Below are 21,016 nucleotides of genomic sequence, written 5' to 3' on the forward strand. Positions count from 1 at the left end.
ACTGAAACCAGAAAAAAACATAAGTATTTACTAAATATCTTTGTGCTTGAAAAGTAAAAAAAAAAACAAAATAAATAAGCATAAGTTTGCAGGAAACTGCATACAAACTTCATTTGGCTTTTGCTGGATCTCTTTGCATCCATAAGCTCACTTCTGCATTAAAAAAGGGGTTTCTTGTAACCCTGAAATGTAGTATGCAATTTCCTATAAATTCGTGCCTGCTTATGTTGTTTTATTTTATTTTACGAAAAAAAAAAAAAAAAACGTGTAGGCACTTTTTGATGCAAAATCATTTCAACTTGCTAAATGGGAACACTATGAAACCTAAAAAAAAAATTCATAATTTTATTTGTAATGAAGGGTTAAAAAAATGTATTTCACTAATTTAATTGATTGATAAAGTGTTTGTTAATAGTTTTAAATGTAGAAGGCAATTTCATGGTAGAGGAAGACTGGTTAGGAAAGGAATTTGAAGATCAGATCTGTTGCTTTCAAATCTTCATATTAAAAAAATGTACTTTAAATTTCACAAGTTTTTTTTTCCTTCAATGTACAAAACCATTGCGCCTACTTTGAGCATCTCGCCATTGGCTTATTGATTGCTCTTAATTTATATTTTGCAATGTTTTTTTTTCTTTTTTAAATCCTTATGATTCTTGTGCATAGAAACTACCAAACACTTTTATTTTAATGTCCTGAGCCAATGCCTTTGGATTGTTTACTGAAATATTTTTACTCATATAATAAAAAAAAATTACAAATTGCATGTTCAAAATTGTTGCAATTTTCAGGTCTTAAAAAAGATAAATAAATACAAAAGTAAATTTTTACTAGTACTGAGAGATAGCACAAAGGGAGCAATGGTCCTTTATTAACCCCCATAAATGACAGGCATGCATGTACTCATTGCTATGCTCCTTTCTTTTTATTTAACTTTATTGTTATATTATTATTTAGGTTTCAGATTAAACTGAAAATGTTACATTTCTCTGTTTGAGTTAATTTTATTGCTACTAATGAATTCATTTTCTATCTTGATGAAGTCATTGTTCATTGCATAAGTATAGCTATTTTCAACAAACACTTTTTTTTTCATTTGTCCCCCCCCCCCCCCAAACGTACCAGCAAGTTTCTTTAACTAACTTGAATGTTTCATTTTAGGACCAGTCTGATGTCAACAATGAAGGCACAAGTTGTGTGTCTAAAGCTTCCGGTGATGCCCCAAGTGCTTTGTCTGAAATGTGCCAAGATCATTTTTCTGTCCATAATAGAACTTTTGTTGCCATGAGTAAACTCTCCACAAAGGATATTTTTAGCACAGTCCACAAAAATGTTATCGTGTGTCCTAATGTCATGAAGGGGAGGCCAATAGAAAATGATGTTACTTTTGACAATGATAGTGATTTGAATGTTGGTGCAATGTCTTGTTTGGTCTGTAATCAAATTGACTGTGAGTCATATCAAAGCGACTCGAATTATACACGTGAAAGCAATAGTTTTCCTGTTGATATCTCCTCCGTGCCTTTTGCAGACTTTTACGAAAATAAAACCACAGTCTCAGATGATGAACAAAGTTCCATAATTGCAGAAACCGAGTGTGGTTCTTTACCTACAGTCATCTATAATCATGGGCTACCTACTCATGATACAGATTCCGAAAGTAACGTAACTTCCATCACCCAAAGTACGGATTTAGAGAAGTATATGGTTTCTAACAGCTCTGCTGATTATTACAGTTCTGAAGATACTGTTAATTGGGGATCTAAAACATTTAGCCAAGAAACTACGGGTTCCACGTCTGATTGTACTAGTTCGGATACATTGATAAATACGGAAAATGAGCTTACACCTTGTGCATCCGTTGTAGCAGAACTCAATCCTTATGTTGAAGATACTTTGAGCACTGTGAGTGAAATAAAATCTAGTGCATCAAATGAAGAAAATAGTGTAAATATAAAACGAGCACATTCAGTTGACAGTTATATGAAACTTTTAAAATCATATAAACAAAATTTAAATATTAAAACGTCCAAAAGCGATCCATCCCATAAAAATTCACAAGATCTGTCTTGTCGAACAGAAAATTATCTCCAGAACTGTGATGAAACTGATAATAAGCAGGATACTAATATCTCTTCTATAGAAAATGAATATGGTTTTGAGCTTAATAATGATAACTACCATAGTTGTAGCAGCAGCTTAGTCGAAGACTCAATTTCTGTAATAGAATCAAATGAAGAAAGTTCTACAGGTAGACGACATATAAGGAGAAATTCATACACTTTAGACCAACCATCCCCTGTCCTCGTTAAAGCTCTGGAAGATCCGTTCTGTAATCTAGGCATTGAACCCAATTCTCATAACTCTACTGTAAATTTAGAATCCAAAGTTTCGTCAGCAAAGGTTGCAGCTTTTCTGAAAGAAAAAATAGATGTGAATGCTTCCTTATCTCCTGCTAAAGCTAAAAAGCTATCTGTTGCAGGTGTTAAAACCTTAACTGACAACCAAAACCTTTACTTTGTTAATAAAAGTGATTCTCTTAATGCAGTTGAAAAAAATATAACTGAAAGTGAGAGATGCTCAAAATGTTATGAAGAAAGTCAGGATCCCACAGAAATGTCCAGTGGTGGAAAAGAAGTTGAAGCTTTGCAAAATAATTTGGGCAACATGTATGTTAAGAGTTCATTTATATACTTAGTGTTAAATTAACTTTTACCATTTAGATATATGGATTAGACTTTAAAGTCTGATTATTTAAGATTTAATTTGGTTTAAAAAAACATGATTTCCCAGTCCGGTCACACAAACTTAGTGTAATGGCTGAAATGTTGTTTAGATATAAGGGCTTTAAACTTTAAAGTTAAGCAAAATTTTCTGCTAAAAGTTTATACGTATCCAATTGAAATTATCCATATGTTTTTATAGCATTATTTTATTTATTCAGAATTATTTTTTATTAATCTACCATTAAATGTTTATTGATTTAAAAAAAGTTTTAACATCTATCCTTTTCATTATAAAATGTGTGCGTGAAAGATTCGTCTTCCAGCAATTCAAGCGCTTATAAGATGAATAAAAGTTGAATTAAAAAATAAAAAAGAAAATTAATTTGAATTCTGAAATTTTGAATTCAAAATATGTTTTTCGCAATCACGAACTGAAACAGGACCCTACTCATTGGAGTTATTGTTTCTAGAAACGGCTCCTGTCTCCCCCCCCCCCCAAGCATGCCTCTCCTCCTGGGCGGTTACGTCTGCATAGTTTTGTGTGTAAGTGTGTTGGCTTGTGTGTGTGCGTAGACCTGTGTGTTTGCACATAGGCGTGTGTGAGTGTGTGAGCGTGCGTGTAGGACATGGACGCCTCCGACCAGGAGAAGCGGATAGTTCAGGACCGGAGCAGCCGGCCGCCTGCAGTGGACGGTGGGTGGTGGTGCTGCAGAGGCTTCTGGTTCAATCTGAAAAAGGCACGGACATCAAAAACGGTCAAATGAAAACAATAAGCAATCGTGATTGCTCTATAAATAATAAGTACATTAAAAAAAACGATAATAATAGTAATTTAAAAAAACACCCTGTTATTTAATGAGGGTGAGGGAGTTATGCTCTATTTTCTTTGTTTATTCATTTTTATAATATTTTACTACAATAAATCACAACTGCTTTTTTCATGTTGTATCAGTTTTGTTTTTTTTCACCAGTTTATATGTTTTACTTGTTTGCATTTTTGCTCCAGGGCAACTATGGAAAGTTATTTTGTAGAAACTAGCAGTGAAGACATTTTATCAAAAGCTTATCAACTAATACAAGAAAATCAAAAAGTCAAAGTTCAAAATCTTCTAGAAGAACAAAATAGGCAGTGGCTACAACTTCAAGAAGATCTCAAAAAAGAAGAACTAAGTATTTATGAGCAATTAAAGCATCTTGCTCAAAGTTCTGTTGGTAAGTAAAGTTTTACTTCTTACATTTTTTTCATATAATTATTCCTATTTTATACTTCCTATTTATAATTCCTTTATGTTCATGCTATGGTGAATTAAGAAAAACTTGATGGGGTTGTACAAATTTTGACTTCCCACCTCTGTCCAACTGCTGAAGTCACCAAAGGTCATATAGCATTAGGTATTTAACCTTTCTGGCAAAGCACTAAATTGCACATAAAGAATGTATTAGCGTTATAAACTTATGTTGCATTTTTAAAGTTCACTCTACTTCTGTTTTTGTGTCCCAAGCTAAATGTAATCATTCCATTAAAGGGTCCCAGCAGAATTTTCCAATTGGACCCTTCATTTTCTAAAGCAAGCTCTGCCAATAACATTAAATACAACAGTGATGAAACTTTAAGTTATAAATTCAAAACAAAATTTTTAGTGAATGTCTGTAGGTTGCACAAACAAATAAATAGACATTAAATAGCAAGTGAAATTTTGAAATCTCCCTTTATCGGAGGAGCCTAAAAACAGTTGAAGAATTTTATTTGTCCAAAATTTGAGCAAAAGTGGCAGTGATTCAAATGTTAGATTAAAAATTGCTTTTCTCTTACTTAAAATCATGTAACTTTTTCCCTCATCAATTAAGGACCTTTGTTCCTTTGGACCATAGGAAGGAATATTCTAAAACAGTATTTTTCCGCTCTTTCCAATAAAACTAAAATCAAGACGATGAAATAATTATTTCCTGTTGGAAGAGCCATTTTTGGGTGGTCTAAAACTTAAATTTTGAATAAAGAAAGAACTATTCATCAAATTTTTTTCAAAACATGATTTTTTTTTCAAACAAACCTTCCCAGCCCTAGCTAGCACAAACAATAAAAATTTCAACGAAATCGGGCTGGAAGTCTCAGAGTTTACCCCGTATATACACATTTGGAGTTTGTGTTTTGTTTATGTAAAAATATATATTGGTTAGATACTTATAATTTAGTTAAGATTTTCTGTTCAGGTATCAGCATACTCAGTGCTGTAGTTGGGAAAAAATGTTTGGGGAACTCACCTTAAGAAGATTCACCAAAAGAAAAGGTAGTTTGAAACAAATTTACATCATTTTTTTCAACAAAAACTAAATCCAAAACATTTTAGTGTAAAAATATTGTAAATATTGTTTAGCAGCCTCCCCCCCCCCCCCCCAAACCCCTGCACCTCCAACGGTAGCACTGGGTTTGCTTCAGCTGAAAATTATGACTTTCCACTCACTGCATTTGTTGCTTCATCCTCATCTTACATAGCCTCCAAATTAAAGTTTTGTTTTTTATTTGCCTGAAACAAGATCTTTTTTTTTTTTTTGTGAAATATACGTTTTCAGTTGATACTTTAATGGTGGATGCAAAGTGATGCACATGGTTTTATTTCAAAAGATTTGGAATCTTTTTACAATTTTCCTGATTTGCAGTACAAATACAGTAAACTTAACTTTTTTTTTCTGCATGAAAACTGCATTTTTTTCTTCAGATGCAATGAACAATGAAACATTTTTAATTATGAAGATAAATCATTCAATGTATTACCCATATTTGAACATGAATATTTTGAGTTTTGAAAGCTTTTTTTAAAACTGTCTTTTTTTTTCCTTCTATTCAATGCAGGTACTGAATCCAAGCAATGCATGCCTGAAAATTCAAAATTTGACGGGCATAATGCATCAAAAATTATTTCCAAGCAGGATAAAAGTTCTGTTTTAGAGCAAAACAGTGCATTTTGTCTTCCTTTATGTGCAAGTGAAAATGACGTAAATCTATCTGCACCTTTTCCTGATGGATTTTCTGTCAGTATAAAGCACCTGACTAATGAAACTCAAAATAGTCATCCTGAAAAGGAGTACAGTGATCAACTTTTATGCTATACATTTTCAAAGCTTTCACAAAATGATGCTGTCAATTCTGAAAGTTTTACTAGGGAAGTTTTAACAAGAAATTTCACACCTGAGAATATTTCTGCTGAAACAGATAGTATTGATACTAATATGCAATGTCATCCTGTTCCTAATGCCAGTAACATATTGAAACCAACTGAAGATTGCTTTAGTGTGGATAGTGAGAAAGAGAAAGAACAAGAAAGCCAATTGAAATACCAAACTGTAAATGAAAACCATTCAGATGCTTTTTCTGACATAAATGAACATGGTGACTCTATGAGTGCTTATTCTTGTTGCTCTAAATTATCATCGAGTCCACCGGTTCTCAATGGACATGTTGAAAGTCTAAATATGAAATCGGATTGTAATCAGTTTGAGTCTGGGACTTATTCTAATGACCAAGTTAAAGCTCAGCAAGAATCACAAAATACAAGCAGATCTGCATTAAAGTCAAATGGTACCGAGAATGATCTCAAAAATGTATCCAAGAGCAAATTTCCTTCTGTTGCAACCAGACCTACCTTGAAGAAGACCTCAGCACTGGCTTCAAAGAATAAAGAGAGAGTGATTGTAAGTATTTGCTGTACACTCTGACTATTAATCTTTTCGGATTGTTGTTTTGTTTAGAACTTTTAAACATTGTGCTTAAAAGCTTACTTTGGATAAAATATTGATTTATTTCATAGGCAATTATTAATAATTTTTAGACGTTGCTTGGTTGAGTTTATTCATGCATTTTGAAGATTGTTTAAACAGGTTCATACCGATGCACACACAGATGGTAACGCAAACATTTTCCAAAAATAGTGGAATCAGCGCACCTCAGAACCTGCTAGTCCTTCGAAGTTCAAAAATTTCATGAATCCAATACTTTTTCTATCTTAATATATATATTTCTTCTGTGCGTGTGTTTGTAGTCATAAGGCTTCTGAACGGCTGAACCGATTTTGATCAAATTTTTTGTGTGCAATTAAGTTTATCCAAGAATGGTTTAGAGTCGCGATGAATCGAATCAGAAACATTTTTGTCAGTAATTTAAACATTGGATGGTTATATTGCCCAAATGATTAATATTTATTTCAACCTATTGTTGAGCGAGAACTCAAATAAATATTTAACCCATTGCCAAAAGACAATAAAAAAGCCAGCTCTGCTTTTTGTAATGAAATTTCCTACTGTGATATGTCAATTGAGAATAGATAAAACCTAGAGAGACAGAGTGAAGCCTTCATTTCTTGAAAGCAACGATTTTAGGTCCCCTGATATATGTTAAAGTAAAGTACTGGAAGAAATCTGGTTTCTTTCACTAGGTTCACGCAAAACGTGTTTTCTGTCGTCGTAGTTGAACCATGTGACTGGATCGGTGCTTTCAAATGATCAGAAAGTACCGTACCTAGCAAAATTTGTTTCTCGGCTCAAATCCATCTGAGTTTTGGCACTAATTGCAAGAATACTTTAAGGATTAACGAACTAATCAGTACATCATTAAAGGAAAAGTTAGTGGAATTTAAAGAGGAAGCAAATTTTATTTTCGTCCAGATAAATTACAACAGGGTAGTTCTGTACACAAAAGATCAGTGCTGTGGAAGATCTTTATCTTTGGTGGAAAGAACAAATTCAACAATATACGAAGTTTTAAAAGTTTTCGTTCAAAAGATCGGACTGCTAATCGGATGGAATTCGCTTTGCTCACTGATCGGCTGGGTAACAGTAACGTGGTGGCTTGATCATTTGTTCACATTTTAAAACTACTTTTAATGTAATTTATTGTATTTTTTGTTTGTTTGGCGGAATATTTCAAATTGCAAAGAATTGTTTTTTGTTTTCAAAGAGTGTGTAGTCATTTTAGTTGAAGAATAGGGTGGTTCAAAAATACATGTAAAAAAAAAAAGTTTCTCCTAGATGACGGAACTCCCCTCAATATTTTTAGACTTGTGGATAGCAATATACTGGAAGAATTTTAGCCTCCTATTTCAACTGAAAGAGAATGTTCAACCCCCTCCCCGAAACTTCAATAGTATGGGGAGGGTTGTTAAAAAACATCAAACTGAAAAAACAATGCTACATATTACAATATACACTAGCAATATGCACATATGCTGCAACAAAACAATTATTTACAAAAAAAAAACAGCTGGGGAAATTAAATATTTTTCAATTTGGCATTTTCCTCTAATGTTAAATGAAGGGGTCATTGAGTACTGTTTTAAAATTTGAGTAAGAAGCTAAAACTTTTACAGCATAATACTATTAGTGAGTGTAAAAAAAAAAAAAAATAGGGGGTGTCCTGAACTCTGGCTGATTTTTTTTTTTTTTTTGAACCATTCTATTGAAGAATGTTAATTTACATCAGGAGGGGAGAGGGGGATGTGTGATTTTCGCTTCAGGGAACTGTTTCTATTTTTATCATTTCTTTAAACGATATTCTTTCGCTTGTTTTATTCCTTTTCATATGGGGGATGTTGCAGCAGGATTTCCCGTTTGTTCTAGATGGATAGCTAGTTTTTTAAGCTTAATATCTGAGGACACTTTTTATCTTTTGAGTATGGTTGAAGGAACAAACCATCAACTATGCAAGAAAAAATATTTGATGAAACAACTGCTCAGTGGGCATTAGATAAATCAAGTTGTAATAAATATGTTCATTCTGACACCAAGCAGCATAAACATTTTCTTTTTACTAATTTTTTTCAACAAAACGGTTCAAACACTTGATAGTTTATTAAAATTTTTCAACTTTTTAATTTACAAAGTTTGAACAGAACAAAGTCTGTCGGATCCTCTAGTATCTCTATACATCCTTTTAATATTTGTCAGCTATTGTTAAGCAGAAGGAACAGCATGCTAAGGAATTTTTATCAAGTGTGGTTTTAAAAAAAGTTGCACGAATCGTCCAAACCCTGGTTCAGACATTGAATTGAGTATTACTCACCGCATGCTTTTAAAAATGAATTTTAGCCCTAGGTCGATAATGAAGTTTTCTTTCTTCTTTTCTTTTCTTTCTTTCTTTTTTTTCACTTTTAAATTCATAACTGTGTTTCATATTTTTTTGATAAAGCCTTTGTTTTTAATTTAGTAATCTATTTTGCTTTTTTTTTTCAGCATTTATTTTCAATTTTATTAATTCATTAATTCATAATCAACTCTCAGGAAGCATAAATAAATGGAATATCTCATTTATTTCAGACTGATAATCCTGCTCTAGTGAAGAAGTTTGAAAAATTACCTGCTTTTGTAAAAGGCTATTTAACACGACGGCTTTTGAAAACAGAACGTGTTAAAAACCTGATGAAAACCCTTAAGGTAATCTATTTATACCCTCCTTGTTATTAAATTTCCTTTGGTTGATTTATGCTAATAATAAGAAAAATGTTCTTATCATAATACCCTGACATAAATAGATTTTAAAAAATTTAAATTTTAGGACACTGCTTTATTAATTGGAAAGCTAAGTGAAGATCTCACTCTGAAAGTTGACTCCATTTCTCCGAACGATGCGGAATTTCACAGACAATTAATTGTCCAAGTAAGTTGTTGCTATCAAATGTGAAATAAATGAGTACAATAATTTCCTCTTTGCTTCCAGTGCTCTTGATTTCCTCTGTAAGGAATTGAATTTCCACTTAAAACTGTGGGTAAAAGGAAGCATATATATTAAAGTTGAAAAAGGAGCAAGCACAGTAATTTTTTAACTTTAATACTGATGATTCTCAGTTTCAAGTTTAAAATCAAATTTTTTGCTGTATCTATTTAGTTATTTGCTGTTACTGTTAGCAGTATTAATTAAGTTATTTGCACTTTTTATGAGTTTTTCAATTTTTGTAGTGAAAGTTTGTGCAGTAGACCCTCCTTTGCGCAGGTTTATTTTACACGGTTTTGAAAATACGCAGTTCAAGATTTGACACCTTTATTTTATTTTACACGGATGAGTTTCGGTTTTACGCGGATGTGGCTATGTAAACAGATAAAATTTTCCCCTCTTTCAAAATCCAAACTCCTAAAGATTGCAGATTACGCTTAATCAACTGCATTTTGGCATGCTAATAATCCAGCTTGGGCCACTGGAGACATTTTATGCAATTGGTTCCAGAACTCTTTCCAGAAGAAAAGTTATTGAACTCACACAGTTCAGAACTCACTGGAAGAAGAGCTTTTAGGAGTGACAAAGGAGGCCAAAACCAACGAAGATACAGATCAGATACTGACGTCGGTGAAACACTACCAAAAATGTTCACATTGAAAATTTTGAGCCATTCCCAGATAATAGCAAATGATCTTCCTGATTTGTTAGTGAATTCTATCATGAAAATGACGGAAGTGATCATGTTTGCGTTATTGCTCTGCAAAGAATTACAGAGAAAAATTCTTAATGACTGCCAAAAGACTATCATTGCCAGCTCCTCTTTATAAACAGGACACAAAATTAATTTATGTTTTCTTTATGCATGTTGTGAATAAAAGTTGATATAAGTACACATTAAACTTATTATACTGTACTACCCCATATTTTCCGGCATGCTGCAAAATTTGGGGGTCACCAGATTTTGAATAACACTTTCCTGGTCCTTTCCGGCATGCCGGAAAAATCAAGATTGGGAACAAAAAATAAATTCTATAAAAAATATATGTTCAACTTAAAAATGAATATAAGTTCTATACATATCTTATTAGTATTAATAAACAGTTTAACTTTATAAAAATATTTAGTAACAATGTCATTTGTTATTTTAACAAGAAAAGTTTTGTTTAATTTGGAATAATTTCATAAAAAATAAATTAAAACTATGTAGGCAAACATTTAAGCAGCAAGTTACCGCTCCTAAACCAGTGCTAAAGAATTTACCATAGCTATTCAATAAATAAAAATTAAACTTACCTCACTAAAGGAACTTAAAATAGTTTATTTAAAACAATTATGAACAAATTACATTAAGGATGATTGCTTCTGAATTGATTACTTTATTGGCATATAATTAAATCCATTAATAATGATCTACCATAAATAAGATGCACATATATGTAATACACATTTAAAAAAAAAAAAGATTACTTTCGGGATTTATTTATTTTTCCCTAACAGTGGTTTGCTTTTTGATTGGAACTGAATGAGGAAATTTACTTTTGTTTTGTTACAAAATAAACATCGAATTATCCGGCATGCCGGAAAATTCGAATTTCCCTGCATGCCGGTCACCCTAGCCTCTTTTCGGTTTGCCGGATAATGCAGGGTAATAGGGTACAATTAGTCATCAGTAGAATGAAGTATTTTGTTATCTACAGAACCAAACCCCTATTTTAACACTAGTACTAGGTCTCAATTTAGGCGGTTTCTATTTACGCGGCATTTCCGTGGAACATGGCCCCAATGTAAAAATGGGGTCTACTGTAATGGAAAAATATATATTGCGGTAATCTCTCATAAATCTCTTTTTATACACATCTCTCTCAAATGTATGTCAATTTTCAAAATTTCTTAACAAAAGTGTTGAGAAATTAATGTTAATTAGTATTGATTTAGGCATCACTGATTCAGAGGTTCTCTCAGTTCTGCATCAGTTAACTGTTTACACTGCACTTGTATACCTCTCGTTATTTTCAAAACATCTGTTTTTAAAGAGTGAGTCTGTAGGGAGGTTAAAAACAAACTAAAACCTTCTATCAACAAGTGACAAAGACACTTGTTATATAGCATCATTTTCCTATCCATTCTTTATCTTAAATTTATCCACACCAAACAAAGTAAACTTTTATTTTCAAAGTTGCTCTGACTTTGTTTTAGTTAAATAAATTGTATTAAAAGTTATCTATTTCAAAATGGTTGAACGAACAAACTAGTCTAATTCACTTATAACATGTGCAAAGGAACAGAGGTGTTTGCGTATTATAACTTGAGTTCTCGCAACACAGGCCCATGAAAAAAGTATAAATTTATACATACTTTGTCCCTGTTTTTTATTTCCATGCATTATTTTTCAAGAAATACTAATGGCTCAGAAAACATCATTTTTCTTCATACAGCACTTTATCTATTACTATATAGCTTCGTATTTCCAGGAAAAATTCAGCTTTCATTGTTCTTGGAACATTCATTGCACAACTTTTGCGAGCTTTTCAAACAACCCTCAGCCTCATCTGGAATATTTTGCATCTTTTCTGCATCATGCGGATAAAATAAATTAATCCATCTCTGTGGTCCGAACATTAAGGTCCATGTCTACTACTGTGGAAAATTGTAACATTGAATGGGAGGGGAAGTCCCACAGACTGCTCCTGAAGAATGCCATGGAATTTAAACCATATGCACTTGCCAAAAGATACTGTTAAGCAAGGGGGTTGATCAAGGTCACAAAACAAAAAGCTATTGGGAAAACTACTCAATCAACCTAAAAATATTCCCAGTTAAGGGTTAAATGTAGGATTAGCACAATTAAGCATCTTTATTTATATATAAGTGTTTTAGAATCAAGTAAGTGTCTTAAATTCAATGTATACTATGTAGTAGGGTTGCGTGATGCATAGTGAAGCACTCATATACACCCTTATCATTACACCCATTTAGAATTTTTCTATAAACCAATGCATTGGCACCACGCCAATGTATGGAACACCGATCCATGATCCTGTTGCTCCCTATTTCATCTCCGATTTCTCCACACTGGTATAAATTGGTAGAGAGACATCAAATTTAGCACGATGTGAGAGGACATGGAGAAGCAATTGTATTATTTAGCCGAATCAACATGTTTAACAGCTCTGGTATGAAATGGTGTGATGAATCACAGCAATCCTTTTATTTTAATCAAAGTTTTAAGGTTGCTTGCTTAAATAGGGTCACCAAGTTTCAAGGCCAGCTCTAGCAGTTTTGCCGCCCCGGACAAATCTCCAAAGTGCTGCCCCTCTCCACGGTAAAAAAAAATAATAATAAAGAAAAAATTTAAGAAAAAAAAAGAAACATTCAAACATTACATGTTTTAATTTTTGCTTTAGAAATACAGTTTATTTCCCTTCTTTTTGATAATTTTTTTAATATGAAACGTTCTTCCAAAAATAAAACCTCGCCCCGCCTTCCCCCTAACATGTTTATGATTGAAAGCAGTTGTTTCGCTGTTTGTCTTTATATATTCATCAATTCATTGTTCCTAAGTCCGGCTACAGCTTGCTGCACTGTCTGACAGTGGCACAACCCCAAAATATTTTTAGGGGGAGCGGGGCACCCTTGAAATTTTCCATATCGTCCAGGGGGTCCGGGGGCTCTCCCCCGTAAAAAATTTTTAAATTGTAGTCCTAAGAACACAGTTTTAGACTGTGATGGTTTAGATGGTGGAAAGTTTCAAGGAAGTCTTCTGAGGAATTTTTAAGAAACTGAAGTCTTAAAACTGCCATTATAGGCAATATGTGTCAACGTTAGAATAAGGGATGGGACTTCAGTGCTGTCTTCGATGATTTTTTGTTTTTGTTTGTTTTTCTTTTCGAAATAGAGTGAAATCAATCACCTCTCACCCCAATTTTTCGACATTGAAGTTCCAAAAAGCAGTTTCCGACAAACTTTGATGATTATGGCACATCCAAAAAACATTTTGAAAAAGAAGTTCTAAAAAGCGAATTTTTTAAGCGATATTCAGGGACAAGGATGAGGGTTTGAAGGTCTCACCTTAATTTTTTTGAAATTATAGTTTTTCATTTTCAGATTTCATATGGGAGCATCGTCTCGCTCGATTCAAAAAGGACTGCATGCTAAGCAACTAAACAAATTCTCGTTTTTAAAAAATCCATTTTTTTTTTTGACAATTTGGATGATATTAGAAGGAAGGGTTTGAGGCGTGAGGCCTTTGTCCAGAACAGGGGCGGCAAATAGAGGGATCGAGAGGGGGCGGCTGCACCCCCAAATTTTTTGAGCGGAATGATAAAAATTAGCAAATTTAATTTACGTAAATCGCTAATCAATGTTCAAGAAAAACAATCTTGCTTGTTATCCATAATAGTTGATGAAACTTGACCCATTTCCAGACATGAGCAAGTGTTTTCCGCTTTTTGAATTATTAGAAATTCATCAAGCTTTAACACCATTCGAATTTACATTGAAATTAACAATGATTCCCCCCCCCAAAAAAGGGGCAAAAGACCCCTTTAGAAACACCCAAATGCAACCAAAAGAGAAGGTGCACAACAAGACCCCACTAAGAGTCTACATACCAAATTTTAACTTTCTAGGACATACCGTTCTTGAGTTATGCGACATACATACGTACATACAGACGTCACGAGAAAACTCGTTATAATTAACTCGGGAATTGTCAAAATGGATATTTCGCGTGTCTATACATTCTTAGGCACTTGTCCACGTGTGGTTGAGTCGAAAAAAAACTCCACATTTATTCGGGGGTGAGTAAAATGGAAATTAAGGGCGGTTTTTGAGTGAAAATTTTTTCGCGAATACTATTCTTCCTTTTTACTTCCTTTTACAAAAAAGGAAGTATTGTATTCGCAAAAAAAAATTCACTCAAAGATCGACCTTAATTTCCATTTTACTCACCCCCGAATGAATGTTGAGTTTTTTTTTCGACTCAACCACAGGTGGATAAGTGCTGAAGAAGGTCTAGACACGCGAAATATCCATTTTGATGATTCCCGAGTTAATTACAAAGAGTTTTCTTGTGACATCTGTATGTACGTATGTATGTGCGTATATATGTCGCATAACTCAAGAACGGTATGTCCTAGAAAGTTGAAATTTGGTACGTAGACACCTAGTGGGGTCTAGTTGTGCACCTCCCCTTTTGGTTGCATTCGAGTGTTTCTAAAGGGGTCTTTTGCCCCTTTTTGGGAGGAAATCATTGTTAATTTCGATGTAAACTCAAGTGGTCTTATCATTTGGCGGACACTTTGCGATATATTTCCTATATTTTGGTCGCCGAGTTTTGTCGTCAACTTGGCGACAAGTTTGGCAATTTTTTTTAAAAATCCGTTTTAATTTGGCCACTGTTGGTGATATTTAGAAAGTAAACTATTGAATCACATTAAAATGGCCAGTAATGGGGAAATGACATTAAATTGGAGTAAAAGGAAGTCATGTGATGCACACATCAGCTCGCTTGTAGAAGGAAATAAAAACTGATGAGGAATCAGGGTTACTTTTAACTAAAAACGTAATTTCGTCATATAGGCTAAATATCTCGTTCTTGTGTGCTCTGTGTAACGATGGTTATGAGAGGCCCGTGAAGTGGTGTGGCTGCATGATTTTCGCAGAAAAATGCCCTGGTATTTTACATTCATTGTTACACTCATGTTTTAAGTGTGTCTATTTAATGAGTATTCATCACTTTTTTCTGCTAGAAACACATTTCAGCTGCTCAATGCATTTTATGCTTCCATAGATACTCTTAATAAATACATATTATTTTTGAAAGAAAAAAAATCTTATATCAACAAATATATCTTCTGGAGGCTCTGTTACTATACAGTCTCCCCCTCTATTATGATTACTAGCTGTTACCAATAGTATTTTGTTTTGTTCCATACTGAGTTAATTCATATTTAAGAAACTCCCCCCCCCCCCCAAATGAAATGCTGAAATGCCGCCCCTGGTTCAGAAGTTTCTGAAATGGAAGTCCTAAAAACGTGACTGTACACCATATTTGGTTACGCTAGGGCTCTGCAATTTTTTTAAATTGTAGTTCCAAAAAAAAGAGTCTTAAATGATTTTTGATGGTGTCAGAAGGCGAGGTGTTTGGTAGTTCTTTCCCTGGAAATGTTTCAAAATTGAACCACTGGAAACGAGATTTGAAATGCCCTTTAATGGTTTTGACGGAGGGTGGAGGCTTCTGAAGTGGAGCATTTTAATGATTTTCTTATTTTTGGACCGTTTAGGAAAAAGAAAAGAAAAAGGAGAAGTGGGGATGAACGAAATATGAAGTGTGGGGTGTGATTAACTGAGCAATAATCTGTAATGATCAAAAAATTTAATTTTAGGGGTTCTTTTTAAAAGAAATAAAGATTTTTTTCTCAACATTCTATGTTTTTTCAATTAAAATTACTTCCTTTCCTCGAGGAGCATTCATTTCTTCTCTTTAATTATATGGAATATTTTTCAAAAAAAATATTATACTCAGTCCTCGAGCGGGTGGGGGGATCCAAGTGCAAACTGCAGAAGTTCAAAAACTGGACACAAAAATGTATAATTATTCAAAATGTCATAAATAATAATTACTTGCTAAACTATTACTATATCCTCACAGCGCCCCTGTAGGTGAATTATGGCTCTCCAAGGGGGTAAAAAATTTTTGGGGAAATTGCCTGTCGAGTCACTAAATCAATTTTAAATCAATTTAATACTTAACGAAATTAGTGGGAGTCAAAGGATAAACTTCAAAATCCAGACCTTATGCCCAGCCTTTTCAGAAAACATGACCTTATGTCTTAGCTGTAAAAATCTGGACCATTTATTCGTGGAACTTATGTCCATCAGACCATATGTCCGCCTGGACGTACGTGTATATTCTGTCCACGGACCTTTTGGTTTTGAACCTTGTGTCCGAACCCCTACTGAATCACGCCCCTAATGCATGATAGATCCCAAAGCACTCGCAGATGTCGGCTGAGGTTTTGCTTGGGAAGTTCTTAAACATTCTTTTAAATGCAGTGAATAGAGCAGATTCTCTAATGCAAGATTTTGCCATCTTGGAGCACAGCAAAATATTGAAAAGTTTCATTGTTAATAAGTCCCTAATTATTTGCTACGTTATTGCAAAATTTGGCGGCGCTCCTAAAGAGGTTTCATAGCTCCTCTAAAAGGTGCACATTTTGAGAATCATTGCCTGGAGCCTTACTAAAATACGCCCCTAATGCATAATAAGCCTGTTGCAAATAATTTTCATGTCAATTCATTAAATTGTTTTATTTTTTTATTACTTCACTTTTGAATACAAGAGTTAAATTTTTTAATAATGAGTGATTATGTAGTAATGTTATTTTTTAAGTTGAAACTGCTTGAATTACATGGCGATGCATCGCAACATTGCATTGGGATGTAAGTTTGGTAATCCATCCTTATGTAGAAATTCCTACATTGCCCAGCCCTACTATGTAATATTGAAAAATATGTGACAATCTAGCTGCACCACATAGCTTTAAGCTAGAAACATGAGCTTGCTATTTTTATTTCAAATATATGCAGTGAAATACATAAGGTTGTAAGAATTTGGAGATAACCTGTTCAAAAGGTAGAAGAAACTCTCACCTGTTTAGAGAAGAAAGATTGTAATAGTAGCCTGGCATGTGCTGCTATACATCAAGATTTTTAAGTGGGGGGAAAAATCAATAAAATCCTACCAAATATTTTAATTTTGCATGTCTTAATCAATATATAAAAATTAAGTCCACTTATAACATTCTTTTGCTTTCACTGCCTCAAATGCAGTTAAATATATGTTACCCCCAAGTTTAAGAATTTAAGTGTTTAGATAAGTATGTTCACACAATTTATATATATCCTTCAGGTTGTATCATTCTAATTCATTACATATATAATGATTAAGATGGCAAATTATTTTTAATGCATTAGATGTTAGCTCAACTATTATAAAGTAGTATGTTTAACTTTTAAAAGTGTTGCTCAAATTTGTTTAAAGAATTTAAACGTTATGTTTGCTCATCTTTAACCAATCTGCTCTTCTTTTCAAGTTGATGACTACATTTCACAATATATATGATATTTTTTGCACGATAAGTGTTAAAGAGCGAATGAATATTATTGCTGAGAACAGAACCTTGTTGCTAAAGCAGAATCCTACTGAGCCAACTGCTGTTGCTGTTCCTTCCGTAAGATACTTTACTTGTATTTTTTGAAAAATATTTTCTTGAAATCTAATATTTCCTTTTTTAAACAATGAAAGATTATTTTTTCTTTTTTTTTCTTGTCTTTTTTTTTTTTTTTTTGCCTTTGGAATGATCTTTTAATTATTCTTTAAATAAGCAAACGTTATGTTTGATGTCATGCTATCTCCCTAATAACAGCCAAGGGTTGGAAACTAGCCAGGCTTCGAAAAGGCTTGAAACTCATTCCAAATTTTGATACAATTAATCCCGGTATTATTGTATTAATAAAAAGGCTGGATTTGTCTGCATAAAAAGAAATTTATTTGAAGCTTCTAAATTAGTTGGAACTGAAATTATACCTTTATCCCCAGAATCTGAGGCCATGTCAAAAGTAAATTCTATTTCTTTATGATCATTAACTGCCTAATTATGATCATTAACTGCTCTTTTTCTCATGTGGTTAATATGGCTGGCTGGACATAAATTTTATCTGTGGTCATTCTGCCTTTTATGTTAGTAAATTAACTCTTTCTTTTCTTTTCTTCTTTTTTTTAAATTTTTTTATACCCATTCTGAGGCTATACTGATAGACAGGATCATACCTAAGTTATGTAAATGAATGAATTTGGAATACCTGTTTGATTTTCATTTTGCTTGGTTAAAAAATGTTTTTTCCTTTTTTTCCCCCTTTTTTAATATTTCAATTTTTGAACAATATGTTTTGATTTTTTATGATAAATTTGTTTAATTCTTACTGCATATTTTTTTTTGTTGATTGCTTTATGTATTTTAATATTACTTTTGAAATGTTCCTATTCATTAGTGATATTTTTACTCATATAGTGTGCTTAAAAGAATCTCAAAAGATTGTCTGAAATTTCTGCAAAACGATTGCTTTTAAAACTGTAGAATAACTAATTGTATAGCCCAAAAATTCAAAAAACAAAAAAATAAGGTTTCAGAAAGAAATAAAATACAATGTTTCAAATACTAGCTTGATTGTAAAAACATTGATTTCTGTTACAAACAAATTGATTATTATTCTTTAAATAACTTACATACATTACAATATCATTATGTATCTGATTATATGGTTCAAAATTTTGGAAGAAATTATGTGAAATATGTAAGTAAAAATTCATAATACAAGCAAGTAATTCAAGTTGAAATAATGATGTATGATTTGTAAATGTTAGTTAACAGTTTGTAACTTTAATTTTCTTAATTCGTCAACATTGATTCGTAACATTGATTTCTGTTACAAACAAATTGATTATTATTCTTTAAATAACTTACTTACATTACAATATCATTATGTATCTGATTATATGGTTCAAAATTTTGGAAGAAATTATGTGAAATATGTAAGTAAAAATTCATAATACAAGCAAGTAATTCAAGTTGAAATGATGATGTATGATTTGTAAATGTTAGTTAACAGTTTGTAACTTTAATTTTCTTAATTCGTCAATCATCATTGTTAACTCAAGCAGAAAATTTAGAGTTATTTAGATATTACTTTCAGCATTGCCTTATATTTTTCTTTGTGCATATTATATAATGTAAATGTGTATGTATTGTAAATGTGCATCTTAAGCAAGAAAATGCTTCATAATTTTTCTTGAAATTTTTTGTTTTCCTCTAAGGGCAATTTACTATGGTTTAATGTTTTAAACATCCTAGATTTAGCTGAATAAGAATAAAAGTTTAAAATATCAATTACTATTTTTTTTAAGTAATTATTAAGGGGTGGACAGCAAATGTTCTGAATGAAAGCACTTAGCCAAATATTAGCATTTTTACAAATGCCTTTCTTGTTTAGGAGTGTGAAATATTTTAAGATGTAATGATCAGCTACGCATGTTTAGTGCAATATAAAGTTTAAATAGCATTAAGACTTATTTCTCTGAAATATTTGAGTTATTACTTTCATTTTAAATTCCTCTGAGATTTTTTGTCTCAAGAGATATTTTTTTTCTTTTATTCAGGTGCTCCCAGTAGTACCATCAAATTTGCCAAATAAAAAGAAAAAACTGTCTGCAGCTACTATAAAATCATTAGAACGGAAAAAAAGGTTTTTCTTTTATTTTGTATATTTTTAATTATGTTTTATCATTTTTTTTCTAGTTTTTGCTCTATCTGTGTGGATGTGTATATTTGATTCATATTTTATAAACTTTGATGTTTAAAGTTCTTAAACATAAATAATACAGTAGGTGCTGCTTAATGTAATAGTGGATAATGTTATTAGAATTGCAAAGTCAAGAAAGCTTAGGCATTAATATGGTTAAAAAAAATCCATTTTTGATATCAGTAACATGGTTTGTTGTGTTCATTTGTGTTTGTTTTCACTAGCCATGTTAAATTCTGTTCTTTGTTCAGTCAAGTGAAATTTCAACAATAAAAGCAAAGAAAGAGTTCCTAAAAGCAAGCCCCTTTTGTTGGCATTTGCAAAACTTTCATTGTTTGGCATGTCATAGGTTCCCTTTTCCCCTTAGAGAGAGGTAAGAGAGTGAAGTAAGAAGAGCTGAATTATTTTATTAGTTGAGCATTTAGTGATTTCCTTTGCCTGTGAAAAGGGTGGGGATGTTGGCAAAGGGAAACTGTTCAGTTCTGTTCTTATCAGAAAAGTTAGCAAGAGAAAAATAAAACAAAATTTTTAAGCCATAAAATTTCTTCTCTGTTCAATTTTATTAAAAACTTGCAGACAGCCAATCATTTTAGCTGTGAAAAGAAAGGCAATGAGGTAACTGAACTTTAAAAGAAAATATAACCTCCTTGTTTCCCCCATCTTATCTTATAGAATATATCACATTCTTGTGATATTGTTTACACGTAAAGATAATGTTTGTGGCTTTCTATGTTAATTAAACATCTTATAGACTTTTTATTTTTAGTATAGCGCTTGTAACAAACCATGCACATTTGCTTATTTGCTTTTTAAAATCTTGGCAGCTACTGGATATTGATGCCACACTATTTTATATTGGAAATTGCATTATTCATACAACCTTTTAACATGAAATGTGAACATTTGATCAAATGAATGAAACCAGATAAGAGTTTTGCCTGCATTTCATTCCTCTAAATTATTTCTGTTTATGGTGCTGGAATTTTATTTTCTAGCATTAAATGTATAAATGCAATACTGTTGATTAACGAGAAAATATATTCACCAAAATTTAGCACTTAGTAAAGACACTCATGGGTTTTGTTACACACAAGCTTCCCTTAATTTGCAGTTTTGTGGTAGGTCATATTTATAATCACAATCATTATTACAAATCTATCATCAGAATTTCAAAACCATCCAAATCTGTTCTATTGTGGGAAGATAAAGAGTAGAATATGCCAAA

The 21,016-nt window shown here is 32.4% G+C and overlaps 1 protein-coding gene across 1 annotated transcript in view; it reads left to right on the forward strand.

The window, feature by feature from the left end:
- The first annotated feature begins 5,884 nt into the window (after positions 1-5,884).
- LOC129225510 (uncharacterized) overlaps positions 5,885-21,016 on the forward strand; it is a 46,073-nt gene continuing 30,941 nt past the window's right edge. The window contains exons 1-5 of the mRNA XM_054859939.1: positions 5,885-6,416; positions 9,033-9,149; positions 9,271-9,372; positions 17,526-17,663; positions 19,649-19,734. Coding sequence (XP_054715914.1) covers positions 5,955-6,416; positions 9,033-9,149; positions 9,271-9,372; positions 17,526-17,663; positions 19,649-19,734 — 905 coding nt within the window. The 5' untranslated portion in view covers positions 5,885-5,954. The remainder of the gene's footprint in view (positions 6,417-9,032; positions 9,150-9,270; positions 9,373-17,525; positions 17,664-19,648; positions 19,735-21,016) is intronic.

This window comes from Uloborus diversus, chromosome 7 (genome assembly GCF_026930045.1).
Source record: "Uloborus diversus isolate 005 chromosome 7, Udiv.v.3.1, whole genome shotgun sequence".
NCBI lineage: Eukaryota > Metazoa > Arthropoda > Arachnida > Araneae > Uloboridae > Uloborus > Uloborus diversus.